This window comes from Theobroma cacao, chromosome 1 (assembly GCF_000208745.1).
Source record: "Theobroma cacao cultivar B97-61/B2 chromosome 1, Criollo_cocoa_genome_V2, whole genome shotgun sequence".
NCBI lineage: Eukaryota > Viridiplantae > Streptophyta > Magnoliopsida > Malvales > Malvaceae > Theobroma > Theobroma cacao.
The window spans coordinates 8,278,989-8,295,755 of record NC_030850.1 but is presented as its reverse complement, the minus strand read 5'-3'; the positions used below and the strand labels follow the sequence as shown (position 1 = coordinate 8,295,755).

The 16,767-nt window shown below is 33.3% G+C and overlaps 2 protein-coding genes across 6 annotated transcripts; one reads left to right on the top strand and one right to left on the bottom strand.

Moving 5' to 3' along the window:
- LOC18611986 (probable polyamine transporter At1g31830) lies at window positions 1,368-4,803 on the top strand. Of its 2 annotated transcripts, XM_018114040.1 has the most exons (3): window positions 1,368-1,528; window positions 1,932-2,065; window positions 3,001-4,803. In XM_018114040.1, exon 3 carries the CDS (start codon window positions 3,040-3,042, stop codon window positions 4,456-4,458), a length of 1,419 nt encoding a protein of 472 aa, XP_017969529.1. In that variant the 5' UTR covers window positions 1,368-1,528; window positions 1,932-2,065; window positions 3,001-3,039; the 3' UTR covers window positions 4,459-4,803. The 2 variants fall into 2 exon arrangements, with proteins under 2 accessions (XP_017969529.1, XP_017969528.1); XM_018114039.1 differs by lacking the exon at window positions 1,368-1,528 and having other exon boundaries at window positions 1,925-2,065.
- LOC18611985 lies at window positions 5,674-15,022 on the bottom strand. 4 transcript variants are annotated; one of them, XM_007048527.2, is made up of 13 exons: window positions 14,697-14,853; window positions 14,348-14,615; window positions 13,442-13,767; window positions 13,183-13,275; window positions 13,002-13,092; window positions 12,274-12,367; window positions 9,369-9,466; window positions 9,074-9,143; window positions 7,719-7,822; window positions 7,324-7,440; window positions 7,037-7,113; window positions 6,821-6,865; window positions 5,674-6,716 (listed from the first exon to the last, which is right to left on the bottom strand). In XM_007048527.2, the coding sequence occupies exons 2-13, from the start codon at window positions 14,600-14,602 to the stop codon at window positions 6,212-6,214; spliced, it is 1,875 nt and encodes a 624-aa protein (XP_007048589.2). In that variant the 5' UTR covers window positions 14,603-14,615; window positions 14,697-14,853; the 3' UTR covers window positions 5,674-6,211. The 4 variants fall into 4 exon arrangements, with proteins under 4 accessions (XP_007048589.2, XP_007048588.2, XP_017969589.1 ...); XM_007048526.2 differs by having other exon boundaries at window positions 5,674-6,701; window positions 14,697-14,852; XM_018114101.1 differs by having other exon boundaries at window positions 6,628-6,749; window positions 14,697-15,020.

The following is a 16,767-nucleotide window of genomic DNA, read 5'->3' as shown; positions in this document are numbered from 1 at the left end:
ATAATAAAAGATATTTTTATCTTTTTATTACCTATTCCTTTCTTATTCTAAAGTTATTATTACCAACTAAATATTGTATAAGTCAAAATAGCAATTCTTGTTTTATTCCATAATATAATAACTATTTTATTTTATTATATTTTTATCTTAATTCTATTCTCATAAAATAACTATTTTATTTTATTCTTATCTATTCCGCGAATCAAACGTATTAGTAATGTAATAAATGTGAGAAAATAATGCTACAATGAAAATGTTTACTAAGTTCTTAATAGAGTGTGTTAAGATATATATAAATATTTTAACATAGTGAATACTAATCTCTTCAAAAAGGTGGTTTCAAATTAATAGGAAAGACTATTTATAATGATAAGGAATTTTTCATGATTTAATGAGAACATGACATTTCAAATTAATAGGTAGTAAAATATATAATTCAAGATACATATGTGTTAAGGATACACACGAAAAATCGTAGCTCGAAATTAATAACGAAGTCAAGATTTTAGATTTGAGGGGACGAAAATAAAAAATTTAATATTTGAAAGAATNTAAAAAATAAAGATAAAATTTTAAAATAAAACAAAGAAAAAATATAAATTTTTTAAAATTTTAAGGGCATTAGGGCCCTACTAGCTCCCCTCCCTCCGCCTTTGCCCGAAATAATTCTTTGTGGGTCATACACCAACTTGTATTATGCAAACACGATACAATTTCATGCATTATAAACGCCAACTTTGATGTTAAATCCAAAAGTTTTAAATTTACAAATGAAAATGAGTTTGTATTAATTCCATTAATTCAATAAAAAATTACTATAATGAGATAATAATATTCCATGCCTAAGATATAATTATTCATGAATTACACAAATTAAGTTGGATATCATTTTTATTTTACTTTTTTATTTACCTATTACTTTAGAAGTCGGAAAATAAATAAAAATTAAAGATTAATCTTTGTGATAATATAAAAAATGCATGATTTTTCTTCTGTGTAAAACAATAATTTTGATTGTATATCGCATTTTAATCAAATATCTTGATTAGCATACGATCAAATTGTAGTAAAAAAATTTAAAATTATTTAAAATTAAAATTAATAAAAATATTATAATTATTACTAAAATAAATTAATCAATAATTTCAACTCGAATCTATAAAATTTATACCTAAATTTGACTCAGGATGCGATTTGATTTTTTTAATATTTTTTGGTTTAAAATTTGACAATAAGGACATTTTAGTTATAATCCTCAAAAGAGAGGGTCAAAAGTGAAAATTTTAAAAAATTATTTAAAAAAAAAAAAGGGTAGAAAGCGTAAAGGAGAGAATAATATATATATTTTTAAGCACACACGCCGTTCAGGGAACAGGGATGTGGCCGATGAGCTGACTTTTACAGCGTTAGGTTGTCTCTCTGCTTCCTGTACGGAGCAGCTTCGCCCCACTCTCTCTACATTTATTGGACCCATGTTCATGAACCATATAATTTTCCTCACAACGCGGAAAACGCACTTCTAGCTCAGGTATAATAGTTCCTTGTTCCGGTCTTTCAATTTCTACCAGTTTGTTTTATATATATATATATATATATATATATGTATATTTAATTTGTCAATTTTATGCCCACACATTGTCCATGTGAGAGATATTGTCTTGTTTCTCATATATCATCCAAACCCAGTATTGTCGGCTTCATTTATTGGCATTTGCTTTTGCCATTTGCAGAAAATAACCAAAATTTTGGATAAACAAACCGTTTGGGAAACTAAGGATACAAATAAATAATTAATGTAAAATAAGTTGAAACTAATATCTTAATTAAAGTGCTTTTGTTAATTGGTGTCTCTAGTCCATCAAATTCCACACCCATTTTTTTCCTTTACTTGTTATCTTGAATCTGACTTCGTTCTGATCTTGGTATGGAAGCAATTTCGGAAGTTTCCGGTGACCCTCAAGCTGCGGGTCAACCAGCAGGTGGTTGCTTAACTCCCCAGAATCTGCCTGCTTCAGTTTCACAGACTATTGTTGATAAGCAACCGCAGAGTGGTGAAGAGGATGAGGTAATCTGCCTGCTTGGGCACTGGGCTGGTTTTCAGTGGCTATCAGTTTTCCGGCTATGGTGCTTTCTGTTTTTACTACTTGCTATTATGTTATGTGCTTTTTGATTTCTCAAAACTTGCTATAAAGTGTTAATAAGCAGTAGAAAGCAAAGTTATGATAATTGGTTAAAAATGAGCAAATGGCTAAACATAACAGCAATACCAACATAATTGTTTTGTATAACAAGTAAAATCATGCTTTATCTAAGAAAATAAAAATTTAATTGTTAATCTTCAAATATGTTCCTCCAGCAGTTTTAACTTTTCACCAAAGTGACGGTGAAAGAGTAAAAGCTAAGGTCTTTAAGTGCACACGGCCAAGAGAAGAGAAACATCAGTAGTTTAATTGAGTGGCTGACCTCTCTTTCTCTTTATTAGGGTTTAGAAATCTAATCTTTTCTTTATAAATCTGCATAGTTTTCTCTCAGTCTATGATTTCTTATAATCACTTGGAAGTTGAAAAGTAAGTTATATGTACTTTTGTTGAAAAAGGCAACTCCATGTTTGGGTTGCAATCTATGAGGTTCAAGGGTTATCAGTATCTAACGGTGTGGTCTACATTGATACATAGATATATATTCTTTTAAATTTCATTTGGATCTAATAGTTCATCAAAAGTTCTATTTTTGAAGTTCTTCAGTTTCATATTGCTATATTCAAGTGCACTTTGGTTATCATGTGCAATTTAATTTTATGACCAGTTTATCTGCTTTGAGAATATGCTCTATTTAAGGTTCATTTTGTCTGCTTGCTTGAAAACCATGTTTATGTACTTTTCACCTGTCTTGATGGATGTCATGAAGCATATTTGTTTTAAATTTTGCTCATCTGCTTTTGAAGTAAGGACAAAAATAAACCAAGTTGCTATTTTGCTGAGAACTTGATTATGGATACAGAAATTAAGGCACACAACGGATAGGCTAGTTTCTGGTGCGATGGGGCAGTTTGAAGGCACTGAATACGTTAACATTGGCGAAGTGCCTACTCCCAGGATAGATAACTTTAAGAAAGTATCAGTTTTACCACTTATTTTCCTCATCTTCTATGAGGTTTCTGGAGGTCCATTTGGGGTTGAGGACAGTGTCCAAGCAGCTGGGCCGTTGCTAGCCCTTCTTGGGTTTTTGGTGTTTCCATTCATTTGGAGTGTTCCTGAAGCATTAATTACTGCTGAGATGGGTACCATGTTCCCTGAAAATGGTGGTTATGTTGTTTGGGTTGCTTCTGCATTAGGTCCCTATTGGGGATTTCAGCAAGGCTGGATGAAATGGCTGAGTGGGGTCATTGATAATGCTTTGTATCCTGTTTTGTTTCTTGACTATTTAAAGTCAGGGATCCCTGCTTTAGGAGGTGGCTTACCAAGAATTATAGCTGTGTTAGCTCTGACTCTAGTGCTTACTTACATGAACTATAGGGGTTTAACCATTGTGGGATGGGTTGCTGTTCTTCTTGGGGTTTTCTCAATCCTTCCTTTTGTGGTCATGGGGTTTGTGGCAATTCCGAAATTGAAGCCTTCAAGATGGTTTGTCGCAAATCTGCATGATGTGGATTGGAATTTATATTTGAATACACTCTTTTGGAATCTAAACTATTGGGACTCAATCAGTACACTCGCTGGAGAGGTAGAGAACCCAAAGAAAACTCTCCCAAAAGCCTTGTTTTACGCTTTGATCTTGGTGGTTCTTGGGTATTTCTTTCCTCTTTTGGTTGGTACTGGGGCTCTTCCCCTTGATCGTGAGCTGTGGACTGATGGTTATTTCTCAGACATCGCTAAAATGCTAGGTGGAGTTTGGTTGAGATGGTGGATCCAAGCAGCTGCTGCAATGTCAAATATGGGGATGTTTGTGGCTGAGATGAGTAGTGACTCTTTCCAACTGTTGGGAATGGCTGAACGTGGGATGCTACCAGAGTTCTTTGGCAAGAGGTCTCGATATGGAACTCCTCTAATTGGGATTTTATTCTCAGCTTCTGGTGTTATATTGTTATCATGGATGAGCTTTCAAGAGATTGTAGCTGCAGAGAACTTCTTGTACTGTTTTGGGATGATTTTGGAGTTCATAGCATTTGTAAGGCTAAGGATGAAATATCCAGCAGCATCCCGACCTTACAAAATACCTGTAGGAACAGTTGGGTCTGTTCTTATGTGCATTCCTCCAACCATATTGATTTGTCTTGTTTTGGCTCTTTCTTCTCTCAAAGTGGCAGTGGTTAGCCTTGTTGCTGTTGTGATTGGCCTTGTAATGCAGCCTGCTCTCAAGTATGTTGAGAAAAGAAGATGGCTCAAGTTCTCTATTAGTGCAGACCTTGCTGACCTGCATCTGTCTAGTCATGAAAGCACTGATTCCTCAATAAGATGACAGATCTTCATTAAAGCTCCGGGGGAAAGTTCCTTGGTATTTATGAAAATATTCTTGAACGCTTTGGTATCTTGTTTGCTGTAGCCCACTGCTCGGTTTCATGTGGGAGACAACTATTTATCATCCTTGTTTTTAGAATGATGATAGATGGAAATAACCATTGCATAATTAAAAATAAGCACCAAATTTGTTGCATTTGAAGTCGTGTGAACTAGGTTTTGTTTGTTCATAAACACCACTATCTACGCAACATATTTTGAAATATTTGTAGTTGTTGGATTTAGAGCTGTAATATTTGGTACCAGGCAACCACTAGTTGTACCAGTGTTTGATTCCCAGTCTAAACTTGCTTTATAGTAATTAGTTTAATTGTAAGATTTGGTAGCAGCAAAACCTTAGTTGGACGAGTGTTTGATCCCCAGTCCAACTTGCAATCTTAAATAGTGGTTTGTCTTCAAGGCCAAGAAAAACATGTCCATATTGTTAGCTGCAGATTTTTTTTTATTATTATTATTACATACAAGTAAGTCTAAGTAGATTTGAACCTTAAATTTCAAGTGTTTGAAGAAGAGACAAATAACCATTTGGCTTGCAAAGCTTTGTTTGTCAGCTTGCAGATTTGAACTTCCATTTATTATTATGAGTATGAAATCAATATTCTTATAGAGAATTTACTAGCAATCATCTCTCTCCTATCTAGAAACATTTCTGCAATGAGTTTATTGCACTCATTGTCCTCAAGTTTGGTTGGACTTGGAACTGTAGCCGTCATGTCCAACCAACCATTAAGAACAAATTGCTGTTGGCCTTCTCACATCATCATGAGTGATAAGCTTTTTAGTTTGTGTTTGGTAAGAGGGAAATAGTGTCTTTGTTAGGAGGCAAAGATGAAGAAAGGAAAGGGTGGAAGGAAAACAGTTCTTTCAATTCATTTTCATTTTTCCTGTTTGATAAGAGAAGAGAAAGAAAAATGTATGAAATTGTGTTTCTTTTTCATCCTTCCAAATTCAATCTTTGCAAAAAATGAGAGAAATACTTATTCAACCTAAGTCAATCCTTTTATGTACAATTTTATCCTAGTAAAATGAGGTATCATTGAGTTGGTTTTAGTACTTTCTACAAGATACCCTACCCCAATAGCTTGAGCTAAGAAAAAAAGATTCACTTATTTATACTTTAAAATTGTAATCTTTTTTATTTTTTGGCTCAGCCATAGAATTTTAATCTTAAAAAATACATTAATATCACATAGTCACATGCAGTGCATATAATTTTACAGATAATGCCAACGTTGTTTGAGCAATAGCTGATCATTTTCCTAGCCATGGCAGTCGGACCCATCCCATGAAAATAAACAAAACAAAGAGGTCATGTAATCTCTTCCAAAAACTAACCTGATCTAACACTCTGTAGTCTGTACACAACAATTACAGGAACTACGCCAACAGCCAAAAACACAACGCATGCCCTATCACAGCTTCAACAATCTCTCGGTCTTAGATAAACTTGCATCCTAGAAATACTCTTTTGACGGCAGCAGCTGAGTACCATAGAGCCCAGCACCCGAATTAGCCAAAGGAAATGTAGAGCTTGATGGATTCAGCTGAAATTTCACAATGTACTTTTGGGTGCAACAGGATTTAGACACCTCTCTTACGCTAGTAACTGCAGGAGAAAATTATGTATATGCCAAGACCTCATTAATCCGTATATAGGTGTTGTGTTGCTCTTCCACGCTGCTCCGTTCTACGAATTATCTGAGAATGTCAACTCTGTCAATAACATCCAATGCTTTCTCTTTGTACATGCCAAAACCAACGATGGAAACCCCGGAGGGAAGCCTTTTAGTAGAGGCCTTTTCCTTGCTTTCTCTTGGAGGAGAGTGGCTGGTACTCTTGCTCAGCCGATCATGCTTTCTCAACCTCTTCCTCTCATAGTCAAAATCCGAACTTCTGCTAATACCCCGGATTCGTATTTTCTTAGTTAAATCCTGCAACAACTTCTGTTCTTCTGATGTTAGAGAATTGGTAGACCCATGTTTGGGCTGCTCATTCATCTTCTGTGAAGGTGTAGGTAGGGTTTTGATAGATGTTTTCAAGCCAACAGGGGCACCTGACTTTGATTTGTTGACCAAATGGTGGAGCCACAATAGTTGTTCAAGAATAAAGGTCTCTGTTTTCTCTTTATGAGCATGATGGAGTGTCTCAATCCGAATCACATCAGCTGGCCCAGTGGTAGGCTTCCTGTTGAGCTTCGAACTGTGTTAAAAAGATGTCCAATGTGTTGTTTCACTGTGGCATATTTTGCTAATTTCAACACCCTAAACAAAAAGAGAATGAGGGAAAAAACTATTGTTACTCACCCTGTGTTTGCCCACTCCCCAACCCAACCAAAACCATGATGGGCTCTGTGTAAATGCAACCAAAGCAACAAAGATGATTATTAGAAGGGTACAAGAAATGAAATCATCAAAAAATTGAAAACTAGTTAAAAAAAAGGAAAAGATAAAAGCTTGTTATTTGTGATAAAGCTGGCCATCTTTGAATCCAAAGAGAAGAAAAAAGTATGGCCATCTTACTTGGCTGTGTTAGTGGCTACCGGAACAAGCCACTGCAATGTCTTCTCCATCTCATCTTTGATTTCGTTAACAGTAAGCTGCAGAATTACATATAAACGTATCAGAACAATAATTAACAGACAGAAGAGGATTACTGGGCAGTTCTAATAAAAGCTCTGCTTGGTTGTGCAAGAAACAGCAAAAAACAAATTTCCCTCCTTTTGAGTTTTGGACTTTTACTTTATTTTTGGAAACAAGACGGCATATTCACTTTAAAAAAGAAAATATATTGACAAACCATGGACAACCTCTGCTCTAATATGAAAAGATTGTAATTTTGAGCGTAGAGCCGATTTTACTGAGGGTGGCAAATTCTGGTACAATGCATCCCTTGTATTTGCAGGAACAGAACTAGAACGGGCTACCTGATGGACATAATAAAAACAGAAGGAAGTTTGAAAATGTAAAATTAAAAACGAGAAGCAAAACCAAGAAGACTAAGTTTTAAAATGTCGTGTACATTCATAACATTGGGAGCAGTTCAAATTAAGGATGCTATCAGCATGCTTCAAAATTGTCATATTAAGTAGTTTTCAGCAATATCAATAAAAATAAAAGAAACACGCAAAATGCTTAAGCAGGATGACAGAATCAATGCCACACAGGATAACATGCAAAAGAAAATAAGAGAATACAAACTCACAAGAGTATCAATTTGCATAACTATATTTGCGTAATGCAAAGCAAGGCCAGCAGGTCCCAGTCTTTGATGATTGCTCACAGATCCTTTGGCTGATACTTGATACTCTATAGAATGTCAAATAAATTAAAAACAGTAGATTATTGAAACTTCTCTATATGAAAACAAGTTCTGAACAAACACTTGAGGGTGCAGATAAAAGGAATGAGTGCAAAAGAAAAGTGTCCAAACGGGACACCAATACATTTAGAACATAGGATTTTCAGTTGGAAGATCTGAAGGTTGAATCATGGGTAGGAGGGTATGGATTATAAGATGAGAGAGAATTACCTCCCATTGTGTAGCTTAAAACCAAGGCTTCCATATGGACTCCAAAAAAAAAAAAGTTTATAAGACAAGTAATACCTAGAAAACTGGAGAATTCTGCACATGATTTTATGTCTATAAAGTGTAGAAACGTGAGTGAAGAAACTCTCGATACTTATTGTCATGTCTTTCTAGAGGAGACATATTTGTTAAGGACAGGAGGGAAGGAGAGAGAAGGCAGCATGGTAACAAACTTGTGATATATGATCTTAATACATCAATCTATCTTTCCCACTCCTCGATAGTTTGGTAGCTCCTAATACAAGGCAATACCAACTTTTGCATGTGAAACCCATCAAGACATGAATGCACAATGAAGTAGGAAAACCACTACTGGGAGACATAGTAGGAAGGAATTAAATCATGAAGTACAGACAGACAATTACAAATACATAGAAAACGAACTTCAGATTCTAGAGGAAAGTCACACAAAGAAAATGTGAGGATGAATCAATGAACCAATAAGATGGGCACCACAAAACATAAAAAAGACATGAATTGAGATCAAGAATCCAAAACAATAAAAATGGGGACGTGAACTTCAGAATTCTATAGAGAAATCTCATAAGGAAAATGCATTGAGTTCAAGTGAGATCAGTAAAAATATATCCACCAAAAGTAAAATCTATTCACAACATCAGAGATTTAAGACTAATCTTTAGAACTCACTACTTTGAGGTTTCACCATCAGTGCACAATTTTGAGTAATTGGTTTGTTGTCATAATCTTTCCCAATACCCAATTGAGTCAGATAATACTTCAAAATATAAAAATAAGTATGTGCCATACTTGTACATAAATAGAAGAATATGAAAATAAACTAAAAAAAAACATTGATTATGATGAAAAAAGATAAAAAGGGATCAATAGTAAATAGTATAATAAATAAACGGTCACAAACGAGCCTCTGCCATGACTACAATATTTGATAATTAACAAATAGGAATATTACATAATCAAAATAAGCTAAAGCACATTGGATAAGTTCATACCAGCACTTCCGAAAGCATAGTGGATCTCCAAGATTAAATAATGGACAATATCTACAAGTTTCTCCATGACCTGCAACAGAAAATTACAGGTTGAACAAGTAGCATTGTCAAGTTTTGCTCTCCATCAAGCATTTCATGAGACTAACCAATTAGTAAATAGTCTTGACCCTTTTCTACCTTTCTAAAAAATATTAGTAGAGAGAGAGAGAGAGAGAGAGAGAGAGAGAGAGAGATGGCAAAAATATCAACTATAAGAAAACATATAAAGGCTATATAAAGAGTACTCTGCAACTACCTCTTCCAAACTTCTGGACCAAAGTGACTTCTTCTTAAGATTTCTTACTTGCTTTCTTTGGCTTTTTAGTTCTGCCCTCAAGTTAGCAAGGCTGTCACCTGCATATTGAAGAAAAATGAACAAGTTTAATCTTTAATAGTTAGCAGAGAAATAGGTCCACTCCTGTTCAAGCTTCTCTCAAATTCTACACAGCTTTCATTTTCTTCTACAGGGTCGGGGGAAGTGGGAAGATAAAGAAATATAAAGAGATATATGCACACAAAAAGGTTAGAGAGCCATATGAGTGTTGACATTTTAATTAAGAAAAAAATTCAAAATACCCTAGACTAAAAGTAATTCATGTATTCTTTCTAAAAAGATAAAACTTAAAAATATATATGTGCTATTCTCCCTCAATGGCACAGGCCTTAAATCTGCAACTCATGTGAATATTTCTTTGAGAAATGAAACATGTGGATTAATTGTTGCAAGAACAAATTCCAAATACAAAGATCTATATATTCCTAGAAACAGGTAATGGAGGTGTAACCATTTCCTTCATCTCTCCCTCGACTTCTCCTCTTCCTTTATGCCACTTCTCACATCAGAGAAGTCCCAACAAGAAAGGAAGCTAGACAAAGGAAACTAAGATCGACCCATCTACTACTTCCAGTGACATGTAGTCTTTTTCAATCCTGTCCAAGATTGTGGCATGTCAATAAGGAAACTCCTTTATTTTTCACAAATCTGATCTCAAACATCCTTCTCTTAGCTTGTTCTCATTTTACAAATGACTTTATTTTTTGTTGTCCTTTCTTCTATGACTGCACACTCATTTCAACATATTTATTTCAGCAGCATTCATCTTATGGATTTAGTTGTCTTCTAATTGACAAAAACATAAAGCATATAGCCTATTCAAGGTCATTTCACAAAATTCTCCAACATGTAAGTTCTTACAATCACTTATTATCCCTGTAAAACTTCTTATTTTATCCAATTTGCTAAAATTCTATGAATAACATGCTTTTCAAGGTCTTCTTGCTTATGAGTCTTTCAGACTAAATACAGAATACCGAACTTCTTGATCAGCCCTAAAGGTTAGGTTTCCACTAATGCCCATATATGCATTAGCTACCATCAGAAGCTTTGCCCAACCTAAAATATATACTCGTTTTTTTCCTCGACGAACTATATACTATCTTTAATGAATATCAACACCCAACATACTGTTAAAATTATCTATTCAATCAAAAACTCAACATGTCAATCAATAGGAAAGCCATTTATTTATAGTTTAAAGGGTTTAATATTGAACTTCGATAAAAATCACCTCCAAAGGTTACTGATGAAGGTACATTTGTCCCCATGAAGGTTTGTAGAATTTGAAAGTAACAAAAGTTGGGACCAAGCAGTCTAATGCTAAAATGAGAAGGATAAGGATTCCAACTTCAAGACAATTAATGCCCTCCATCCTGCTCTCAATGCCACAAAATCCAACTAGATATAAACTTGTACATCATTCAAAGAGATTAAGAACAAGTTAATGGTAACTCATGAAGTAAGCAGTAAAATAAAGGAATCTATCATGAATATGCTCAATCACAACTTCTAAATGCTTAGAAGGAAGCTTGAAGAATCTGTTAGTGCCAAGTCCATAGAATTAAATGACATCAAAGTAGAGCTTGTGAAGAAACTCCTTTATGTATTTTCTAAGACATGTACTTCAACGTTACAGATATTGAGAAAGTAACAGAACCATAAACTCTTACGAAGAATTAATTGTATGCCTTCTAGCTTATTGAATCAATCCAAAAAGTTTGGAGGAAGAGACTAAAAGAAAGAGACACATTTCTTTCAAGGCAAACACTCGACGAGGACTTTGATCATTTGATGATCTAATTGATTATAGTAAGGATGATCAAATAGCGGCACGGCTAGGAGATATAGAAGGCCTCTCAATTCATAAATGCAGAGAAATGGAAAGAAAAACTTCAAGAATGACCAAAATTAATCTTGGAGACATCAATCCAAGTGGGAGTCAACCAAGAAATATCAAATGACTATTTTTTTACTAGGCAATAGGGAACTGCCCCCAACTTGCAGGATGAGGGATCCAAACCCGTCACCTGCACTCCTCAAACAGGGAGGACCTAACCAACTCAGCTAGAAGCCATTGGTCAGACCAATTAACTTGGCATGATGCAAAAAGGATTGCCCTTACTTAACTCCTCTTTTGTTTCGGTCAAGAATGCCTTAATCAAAGTCCACTAAAAAGTAGTGTAAGAAGAAAAAAGCAATGATAGCTACATTGTCTAATAATGATCCCATACTCCATGTGAATGACTCAGACAAAGAGCAACAAACCAATCTTTACTTGATGACTTACGAAAATGAATCAAAGGTAAAATCTGCCTCACTCATGTTCCCTTTGATAATTTGAACAATGCTTATAATGGCTTGTATGATGACTCTAAGAGACTTGAGAACATAAACTTGGAAGTATGTAGGTTTCAAAAAGACAGTTGAGTCTATGGCTTGTAAATCAAGTCTTTGCAAAAGGAATATGACAACATGCTTAAGAATATAAATCTATACAAACAGATTCTGAAAGATTGAAAATATTTAGGGATCAAGGAATTGTTTGATATATTTATTTAAGCATTAATTTGGTCATTTACCTTTTCTCACAATACTATTCCAACATTCTAGTTACCAAGTTATTTTAACCATTGTACTTCATTATCACTCAACTTGTTCTAAATGTCTCAGTTATTTTGGTTTTTCTCTTCTGGCCAATAAATATAGGTTAAATATTACTTACATAACAAATCTACTAAGCAACATGGATAGCAACATTCCAAATCAAGAGCGACATATAGAAATTATAAGTAAACATGCATATTAAAGGAGACATAGAAGTCACCTTTCTGAGTGGCAGCTGAATTATCTTCCTCTTGACGCTTACGTAAGTAATCCTGCTCAAACTTGTCCAAAACCAGCAATTCTTGGTATAGTTCCTGCAATACAAAAAGAGATTTTGTTGCTTCTCTTTATAGCTGCTAATCCACAATAAAATAGTAAACTCTCAAATGATTATGCATTACACCAAGAACAATGAACAAAAAGAACCTATGATATGTTTGCTAGCAGTACACCAGGTTTTATAGATAAAACATGTAATGCAGATAACAGGGTTACTCAGGATAGGAAAGATTGAACACAAAGGGGGAACCTCAAATTATGGTCATTATTTGATGTTAGGCCTTTTAGATATTATAGATTAGAATGGTCTCATAAAGTCTAAGTTTTCCAACTGCTTGTGCTCTAGGAAATGGGGGATTATATTTGTTTGAGTTTTTCTGCACTTAAGAGTCTAAGTATTTTAGTAATTTGCAAATTTTCTGTAAATTTCGAGACAGAATTTATTGAATGTTTGTTAGTGTTCTAGTCATTTTGCGTTTTAGTTATAATTTTCAACTTGTTTGAATTTGAGAGTCAACTTTAGAAGTTCTCTATCTTGATGCTCAAGTCCTTCAAGAATATGATAGTTCGAAGTCTCTAAACCTTAAAGAAAAACAAGAGAACTCAAAAGAAATATAAATTTATGTACATGATATATTAGTATTAACCGACGCAAATAATAAAACTCACAGCTGTATAGTGGACTGAAATCATCAACTGCTCTATCACTAATTCTGCTTCTTCCTTCAATTGCTTCTGAGGAGTAAGTTCTCTACTGATTCTGGAAAATGAAATTAACATGTCACTCAAATGAAGCACATTTAACACATTGAAAACAATATTCACTAAACTATAGTGTAGTGTGCATTACTTTTCAAAATAACGTTCCAAGTTGTGCCATTGAGGATCCTTTGAACCATTTCCAAAACGAACCACTTCTCCTGAAAAAATTTTCAACTCTTCCCTGCGAATATTGAGTTAAACAGATTCTTAAAAAATTTGAGCATGAGTTAGTAGATTCTCAAGAACAAGAAGACCATTCTCAAACAAATAAGATACTAAAAGGATAGCCACAACTAGGAAGCTCATTAGTTGAAGCCATTATTGTGGGTAGTTGATACCAAATTTACCTTTTGTCAACTGCAACAATATTTAAGAGTTCATCCATATCTTTAGATATTAGATTTTGCACACCATCTGCAGCAAGTACCACTTCTTTTAAATGTTTTATGCTCCTTCTAGAAAGGGATTGCATAAGATTGGAACCCTTTACGATGGTGTTTGCAACCTCGAAGGATAAAATTGAAAGTTCATGGCCTTTAGTTGCCACTCCAGAAGCAAATCCATTGCTAGGATTTAAACTTGTCATGCTACTCCCTAGAGTATCCAACACCTCCACTGCTTTTCCTAATCCAACTGAACCAGCTTTGCCTAAACGCGAACTCACTTCTGAAACCTGTAATATTAACAGCTCTTTCATTAATAAGGTTCTCAATGAAAAAACGATCAAACTCTTATAATAGCAAAAATAAAGATGAATCTGTGAGAGTTCAAAAGAGTAGAGTTCCTTAAATGAAGTTTGCAGAGTTTCCAACCAATCAGAAACAATTAAATGAAAACTAAAATTGAAAATCAAAGCTGTTGGATTAAAAAGAGCTTGTTAAATAGACTAAATATACAAAAAACCTTAATATGTTATTTAGATGGTCATTTAACGAAAAATTATGATAACTTTTCATTCATTCATCAACTAATGATTGAATTTTGTGTGCAAATACTATTTTCAATTAAACTTTTAAGTATTATTTATCTACTCATTGCATCCTACTGACTATCAGCTTTGAATTTCAAATTTAGTTTTCATTAACCCATTTTCTGTTGGAAACTTCACCTAAGGAACTAACTCTACTTGTAAGTCTTACCCAAAGAGAAAATTTAACAACATTTAAGCTGTCAGCCTAAGCTTGACCTAGTTTAATAATATTTTGAATGAAAGCAAATGGTAAAACTCTTAAAGACCAGACTTTGACAGTTACCTTGGCAACAGCAGCCTGCGTGGACCTAACTGATCTAGATTTCTGGGACATACCCCTCGTAAAACGCGGAATTCCATCGTAGAAATCATCGGCTTCCTCAGTCCTCTTGCCCATGACTTCCCTCACTTGTGGCGGAGTCATCAGGCTATTTTCCACAATAGCCTTGCTTTGGTAATGATTGAGATCACCACCACCACCATTTGCATTTCCAGCTCCATTGCCATTCCCGCCGCTCCTCGAACAAATCCCTCCCATTGCTCTGCTTCTCCTGATTATTCCACTCCCATAAATATAAAAATAAAAATAAACACATAAAAATTCAAAATTAAAAAAAAAAAGGTCATCTTACCAGTATAAACCCAAAGAAGAAGCAGACGATGACGAAGAAAGAAGAATAGGGAGTTGTGAAAGAGCAGAATTCCAAAGAAAGAAGTGAAAGTCCAACCAATCGCCATCGCCCGCCGAATAATTATGTATTTTATAATTTTTTTAATAATTGATACTTTAGAAAAAAAAGAGTATAAATTGTTTTGTTTCTCCAGTCAGGCAACGCTACTGAGACAAAAGGACTCGTCTGCCATAAGGCTACCAGGTTGGACTTTGTGATAACAATGAGAATTTGCTGAATTGGTCAAGTTTTCTCTTTTTCAAACCTTTCTACGCTGACTCACGCCTCACGGCACGGGGCAACGCCATTTGCCCATTGCCCATTGCCTCGGTTAGTCGGCTGCTTCGGCTCGACTACTTTTGATGGGCTTCAGTTTCGCTTTTCGATTCCTTAGTAGGGTTTTTCTATTTATGAAATATATATTATTTTGAATTATATAATAAAAAATTTAGGTGATTTTAGCTTGTACGTAAAGGCGTTTCATAGCATAAGATTTATGTTTTCTTTACAAAGCATAAGATTTTATAAAGAAACGAGTAGTTGAACAATTTTGAGCTGCTTTTAGAATAAATGATTGCAGAGGCCCAACATCAATCCTTCACCTAAAATGATGGAAGACCCGGAAGTATTAGCCCAGGTTTTCATCGTATGACAGTCTCAGTATCGCTACCATGCCTGATTTTCATTGCGCCGGCCATTAAATTCAAGTATAAATAGAAGACATAGTATTTGAAAAAATTATTATTTAAAATTTTCAAATAAATTATTATTTTTATTATATTTAACTAAATTTATATATTTTATTTTAAATTAAATAAATTATTATTTTTAATAATTAATTAACTGTTATTAATTAAGATGTTATTTATTATTTTATATTCATTTAAAATTGACTTTAACAGAGTCATAAAATTTTGAAGCCATGTCTCCAAAATATTTGAAAATTTTTATTTGTTATATACTTTTTTAATGACCTTGGAAAGTTGTATATCTATGAGGTTGTAACTCTCAAAAATTTTGAAAATTTTTATTTATTATATTTTTTTTAATAACCCTTTTAAATAATTTTTTATTTAATAATTAATATAAATAAAAAATAATAAAATATCTCATGAGTCTTACTCAACTTTATTTTAATTTTTAAGTTTCTCCACATCTTTTTTTCTTTTTTCTTTTGTCTTTTTATTTTTACCTTTTTCTCTCCTTTTTTTTTCTCTTTCTTTTGTTTTTTTATTTTTATTTTACTCTTTTTTCTATAACTTATTGCTGAAACATACTTTTGACTTTATTCTCTTATTGTAACTAATCAATAGAGCACACTTTTGACTTTATTGTAATTTACCACTGAAATGCACTTCATTATTCAAAAAAAAATTATGAACTTGTGAGCTTAGACAAAAAATGACAAAACCACTTACTACTATTGTATGAAATTAAGAGGAAGTAAAGTTTTTTTTATTTTCTTATTTCTCTTTATATTATTTAACTATTTATATATTTAATCATGGTATGAAATTCTATATATCTTATTTAACTATTTATATTTTATACATTATAGTTTTATATTTAGTATTTTAAGTTTTAATAGAAATAAAATAAGAATATTAGAGATTGATTATATTAATTTTTTTAAGTTTGATTAAAGTATGAGTAAATTAAAAACAATTGACAAATTTTTTAAAAGAAAAAAATACAAATCATCTAAATATTTCTCCTACAATGGAATCACCAAATCTTAATGTTTCAAAATCAAAACGTCATGACTCAAACCTATTTTTAGGACCAATGATATGGAATCTCTTATCAATTAAAGTGATGAAATTCATCGTACTTATCTTAAACATGAGCTATGTCAACCCATATTTCAAAAGTATCTTTTTATCATATGATGATCATCATCGTCGTTTTCAAGCTTTTTTTTATTCTTTTTTATTTACATGTTACATAAAATTATTGTGAGCATTTTAATCGTTAGATAAGTTCAACATATTAGTTTTAAAAATTTTTAATCTTTATTCCTCTTTATCTTTGA